The sequence below is a fragment of the Micropterus dolomieu genome, unplaced genomic scaffold, assembly GCF_021292245.1.
Source record: "Micropterus dolomieu isolate WLL.071019.BEF.003 ecotype Adirondacks unplaced genomic scaffold, ASM2129224v1 contig_14046, whole genome shotgun sequence".
Classification (NCBI taxonomy): domain Eukaryota; kingdom Metazoa; phylum Chordata; class Actinopteri; order Centrarchiformes; family Centrarchidae; genus Micropterus; species Micropterus dolomieu.
This window is the reverse complement of record NW_025743032.1, coordinates 4,479-10,934: the sequence shown is the minus strand read 5'-3', so window position 1 is coordinate 10,934 and position 6,456 is coordinate 4,479. Positions and strand designations below refer to the sequence as shown.

General features: G+C 37.7%; 1 protein-coding gene across 1 annotated transcript; it reads left to right on the top strand.

The window, feature by feature from the left end:
- Window positions 1-5: 5 nt before the first annotated feature.
- Window positions 6-5,967, top strand: LOC123966704 (adhesion G protein-coupled receptor F5-like; the record flags this gene model as incomplete). The annotated part of the gene is made up of 5 exons (XM_046042835.1): window positions 6-977; window positions 1,102-1,143; window positions 2,564-2,614; window positions 2,701-2,764; window positions 4,974-5,967. Coding segments are annotated over 5 exons (1,188 nt in total), but the record flags the coding sequence as incomplete, so codon positions are not given.
- Between the last annotated feature and the right edge of the window lie 489 nt (window positions 5,968-6,456).

Here is a 6,456-nt window from a genome sequence, read left to right as displayed (position 1 = left end):
TTGTTCAGTCCAGTGGTACCGTCGATAATGTTTCGTTCACATTTGATATTATAAACAATACTCTGGGGAACGCTCAGTGTGTTTTCTGGAACTTCAGCCTCTTCAGTGGTCTCGGGGGATGGGACAATGGGGGCTGCGTGTTGGTATCTAACAACACCAACGTCACCTGCAACTGCAACCACCTGACCTCATTCTCTATCCTTATGTCACCCTACACCATATTTGACATTGTGTTGGATTACATTACCTACATTGGAGTTGGCATATCTATGGCTTCCTTGGTCATATGCCTCATTATTGAAGCTATCGTCTGGAGAAAAATAAGAAGGAACACCACATCTTACTTGCGTCATGTTTCCATTGTTAACATCGCTGTGTCTCTCCTGATTGCTGACATCTGGTTCATTATTGGGGCCGCCATCTCAGATGCAAAGACAGTAAACCAATCAGCATGCACTGCGGCTACATTTTTTATCCATTTTTTCTACCTTGCCCTGTTCTTCTGGATGTTAGCCTCAGCTCTGCTGTTGTTCTACCGCACAGTCAGTGTCTTCGACGGGGGTTTGTCTAAAACATCTATGTTGGCTATTGGATTCTCTCTAGGCTACGGGGGCCCTCTCATCATCGCTGTCATAACTATAGCTGTAACTGCACCCCAAAATGCGTACATCCGAGACACTGGGGTCTGCTGGCTCAACTGGGATAAATCCAAAGCTCTACTGGCATTTGTGATCCCTGCACTGACAATAGTGGTGATAAACCTGTTAATCCTGCTTGTTGTGATTTACAAAATGTTGAGAAGAAGGGTAGGAGACTCTGCACAAGCAGCTGAGAGGCATGTTTTGGTGGTTATCGCTAGGAGTTTGGCTGTCCTCACACCATTTTTTGGATTAACGTGGGGTCTGGGAGCCGGAATCCTCGCCGACCCAAACAATAGAGCAATCAATATTTCATTTGCATTCTTCAATTCACTACAGGTACAAATACATTAATTAATAATACTGATCTATATATTATTGTATCCTTTGGTACCTAATTTTTTCTACAGATTCTGAATAGTGAGTTTGTTTTCTTGGCTGATGCTACTGTCTTTCTTTTAAGGGTTTCTTCATCTTGGTGTTTGGAACTCTGTTGGACAAAAAGGTGTGTATCTCAATATGAAAATTTTTAATCAATTGCTCACTTACTTTAACAGAAACTCCACTTTAAAGTAGAGTTCAAATTTGTTAATTCTTTAATATCGCATTGCTAATGTGTCATATACCTGCTACCAAGCAGCAGACATGATGAAACTCCAAAAACAGTGAATAATGAAAGAAAAAAACAGGAAATGGTTTATAGATACATTGAATATTGCAACCAAAAAAATGAGTTAGCTGGTGTTGAAAAAAGCACTGCATTTTAACAGGTAAGAGTATGAAAGATACAATTGATTCCTAAAATTCAGTTTGAATAAGACACAGAAAGCATCCTCTGTCTTGACAATTAAAAGTAAATAGTGGAAATACAGTTTTCATGTTAGAAATTAATCTACCAGAAACGTGTGTTTGCACATATTTGATTAGCCAACACAGTGCTTCTAACTGCTCACTAAATGCATCTACTCAGGGATGCGCACATGTCATTCTGGGGGGCAGGGGCTCATGTGGAAAAAAAGGGCACATATATTTTGAATATACTACACCAAGGAGAGGGCCATTAAAATGAATTGTTTAAGTATTTTTTGTTTTACATGCAAAATAACCTTCAGCTTCACACAGCCAAGCAAATGAATACTGAATTGCCTGAATACATTAATATATTGATCAAATATATTATTATTGCTGCTATTATAATTACTCCTACCATCTAATGACTTGAAAAAAATTGGGGGGTGGGCACGAGGGCCTAAAAACTTGTCAAAGTCTCATCTCCCGACCTAATATTTTTTATTCAATAAATGTGTCTGTTTGACAGGGAATCTGTGCACAAACAGGAATATGTATTCTGGTAGACTTATTCATTCATATAAATATTGTAGAGCCCCTCAATAACAAGCTACTTGATGATAGCTGGTTTTGCTCTTTCGCTCTTAGAACAATAACAACCATCCTCCTTAACTCTCTGACAATCACAGGTGCGAACATAATTGATTGACAGGCTCCTAAGCACATAGCACATTCACTGACATCCTGGAACATTGGAAAACACAGTGATTATGGTAAACAGCCCTTTCTGCCTTAGTGGACTATAGCAGTCTAACTAGTGACATTCTGACTTAACAATTAACACCATCTAGTCACCCAGTCTGTTATACTACCCCTACTTCTCAAGGTCCCTCGCTCCTGAGGGGGCAGATAAAGTCTCTCTGAGGCTGTTCAGCCCGAGTAAGGGGAGGTCTCATCCTAATGGGCTGTGCATTCCCTGTTTCAATGTTGTGCTAGATTAGATTTGTCCGGCCCACATCATCTTCTGACACTGAAAAACTTAATCATCAACATCAACATCATACTTGTTGACTCAGTGAAACAAACTTGTTTGAGTTTTAAAGCAGTGTGTTAATTTTTGTGAATGAACATTTCAGGTGCGGTCAGAATTAACAATAGGGTCACAAGCTTCCGGAGGTGGAACAAGGGTAAGGACAGTTTTGTAAATTAATACATTTTTCTGCTTGCAGATTTAAACCTTGTAGTGATTAATGTTTTTTCTTTCTTGTTATAGAGCACCAGTGCTGGAAACTCATCAAGTTTTTTTAGCTTTTTCCGGAACTGGAGGAGAGGAAGAGGTATAACAACAATTAAGAAAAGAAAGAGAAAGCTAGCGGCTAATGTTAGTTATGTTGTATGTTATGTTGGTCCAGTACTTTGGTCTAGTTTGAAATATCTCAACCACTACAGGACAAATTGCCATAACATTTTGTACAGACAGTCATGTTTCCTAGAGGATGAATAATAATGACTTCAGTGATTCCCTGACTTTTCATATATGCCACACAGGTCTAGTTTTCACTTATCAAGTAAAATATCTCAACATTTACTAGTTGACAATGCAGCATCAGCAAGTGAACCATGAACATGTGTTATTTCAGGTTTGTGAATACACAGCTGTGAGTCAGAGCAGCAGTGAATTGGTAAAATTACTTGCCTAATTTTTATTGGCTGTGGTTAGATAGATAGATAAGCAGATGATACCTAAGGTCCGAAGCTTGTTTCAGCCTTGTGAAGGACGCTAGTTTAATATACTGCGTCAAATTAAGAATAACCTGTGACTGATGACCAAACAGAACCAAACAGAGTCCTGACCTTCCAGGGGTCCTAAGCAAAATTATGCTATGGGCTCTCCTACCTGACTCATGAGCCAAGTAAACAATTTGCCATTGCTGCACAGCCTCACCTGACACCACAATCCAACATCCTTTAACAGTCTGTCTTACAGTCTATAATAAGTCTGAATGGTAACCTCTTCTAGAAAAATCCAGTGCTGGTTTGAATGGACCCCTGCACCCTAACTCAGTCCTCATAAGTCTGTTATTACTGGGCGGCAATGTGCTGGGTCATTTGGTGGAGCAGTAACTGTTCCATTGGCATCTGAGCTGCTGGCTTCAATCTTGCTGAAAAAACAAACTTTGCCCTCAGACACGACACGCAAGCCCTCAAAAACACATACACACAACAACACAGTCTTACACACTGGTGAGATAAATTCAAAACAATACTACAAAAAATGGTAAATAATGTTACTTGTGATTCTCCCGCTCAAAAACCATTTAACGTGACGAACACAACAAAAGAAACAACAAGTGAAAACTTTTACACATTTTTTATTCCTTAGTGTACTGTACAGTACAACACACCAAACAACAAATTTTTTTGCCCCAGCGTCCTGTCTTGGTCTGGGACAGGGAATGTGTTTTGTTTTTGCACTTTGAAATGAAATAAGAAGAGAAGAGAGTAATAGAGAAATATGCCTGAAATATTTAATCTGAAACCAAGAAAATAATGTAATAAAAGTAAAAGGCTAATGTAATTAATTAAATCACTCTCCAAACATATCACATTGTGACAATGAAGTTAAAAAGGCGAGCCCACCGTGGCACTTGGACTAAACTACACAAAAAGGTACATTGATGATCGTGTCAGCAAAATCTAGGCTTTTTGAACCATAACAAAAGTATACAGGTTTAATAATAACTCACTGGATTGTTGGACTTTTATTTCACACATATGAGACTAAAACTAATCAGTGAGGTGTGGTGGTGCTTCAGCCTCAGTGTTGGAGAGCTGCTATAAGTTTTACAAGCCACCAGATGTCACTGTGTTCACTGACTAAATGGCTCTTCTCTAATATTCAGTCCAGAGTATTCAACACCACATTCACTTGTTGGAGGTCCTTGATGTGCTATTAGAGCAGCCCATATTATTATGGCATGGATTCAAATGTGGCAGAATTGTCAACTAAAGATTCATTATGTGAACTTCAACATAGTATAACAAAAATAGTCTTTGTCTAATTCTTCAGTTAAATATCTGCCATATTAGTGACACAGCTAGTCATACAGCTGTGCCGTATGACTAGTACTAATTAGCAAATCTTGCATGCACACTTAACTGAGATCATGACTGTGCTTAATATTAACAGTTAATGCTATGATATATAACAACCCAGAGGCAAAATGGCTGCAAAGCCGCAATCACAGGCAGTTACATCCAAATGAAATCCAATGTTAACATTATTACAAATAATTTAAAAGAAATTTTGTTTGTGTCTGATCTAATAATGAGAGCTTGTCCTATCCTTTCCATTCTCCTGACACTGCGTGAATGTAGCATAAACATCAGCGTATTAACATGATCATTGTGAGCATGTTACCATGCTGACTTACCGTTTAGCTCAAAGCACCGCTTTGCCAATGCACAGCCACACAGAGGCGCTAGCATAGACTCTTAGTCTTGTTTTAGCATCATATGACACTTTGTTTTGTTTCTGTTTTTCAGATGGTTACAACATGTCATCTAGTGCATCTGGTGCAACTCACTCCTACTCCAACCCCTGATGATCTCTGCAGACAGAATGACAACCAACCAATCAAACCAACAGTTTCTTTTTTTTCTTTTCTCCACCACAGCTATAACAAGTTAAATGTATCATGGTTAGATATTAAGTATAATGTAACATGGAAGAAGAATCAGGCTTGTTCTTTTGAAAAACTAAGCCATAAGCTATATTTTTAACGTTTTATTTTGCTCACAACAACACTATGTAATACACACCATCAAAAAGATTTATTAGTATTACATGATGTATGCTGGATGTATAGTTTTAACTGTACTGTAGTAGTAACTGCTTTTAACAATTCTCAATAGATCACTGCTGTTTTTGACAAAAACATTTATATGTAATTCCTACCAAGAGCACATAGAGAAGATATAGAAGAGATTTTATATCTGATGTACTGTAAAAGTTCACATAGTTGCACTTGGCTACATTTGTATTTGTATTTGTATTCATCAAGTATTCATCACAACCAACAACATGTCTACAAAGTAGATGCAAAATGGCTCTAGATTTGGCTTACTTTGCCAATCAAATCAGTTAGACAATGTAAGTTGCCTTACACAGATCAGTGAACTTGTTTACTCGGGGGTGGCGTCACAATGACAAATTGACTTAGACAGGACTATCAGTCAAATATAATTCCAAAGCCACTTTCTACTCTTACCCTCGCTGATCTACACATAGTCCTGCTGTATGTAAAGTGCACACGACCCCTGAAGAGCCCTCAACCCAGTTAAACATCAGCAGCTGCTTCTGGAAGCATTGTTTTTGCATATCCATAATGCCAACACTACATAATAAGTTATAATTATGTAAAAATATATTTTAGAAACATGTTACTGTCATATGAGAAAATTTGTGTGTGTGTGTGTGTGTGTGTGTGTGTGTGCGTGTGTGTGTGTTTGTGTGTGTAAAACAAATGCACTTGATAATCTGTATGTATTTTGTGCAGGAGTCCTGTATAGCAATAAAACTAAACAGAAGTCAGGTCACAGGTGAACTGCTTTTAAATGCTGCAGTGTGTGATAGTGTGTTAAAGTGATTACTAAATGGTACTAAATTTTTCATACTGCTCAGCATGCAGGCTATATTAAAGCTCCATCATATTCTTAACATGCTTTCTGTGTAATCCAGGTATCCATAGATTCTGAATGTTCTCAAAGGTCTTGAGTTTGATTTTTTAATATTAGGTTCCTAAAATGTGTTTTAAAAGTATTAGTTTCAATTTTGAAAGGTCTTAAATGTGAGATGATGTCTACACTCATGAGAAATCACATCGACCCACAGGATTTAACATTACTTATATAAATATAAAATCATTTGTTCTTTGGATTTAATAAGTTTATTTTAATATGTTTAAAAACACAACTTAAATTCATAGAGAGGGAGCGCCTGTGTAGATACACAAGAGTATGAGAGGGA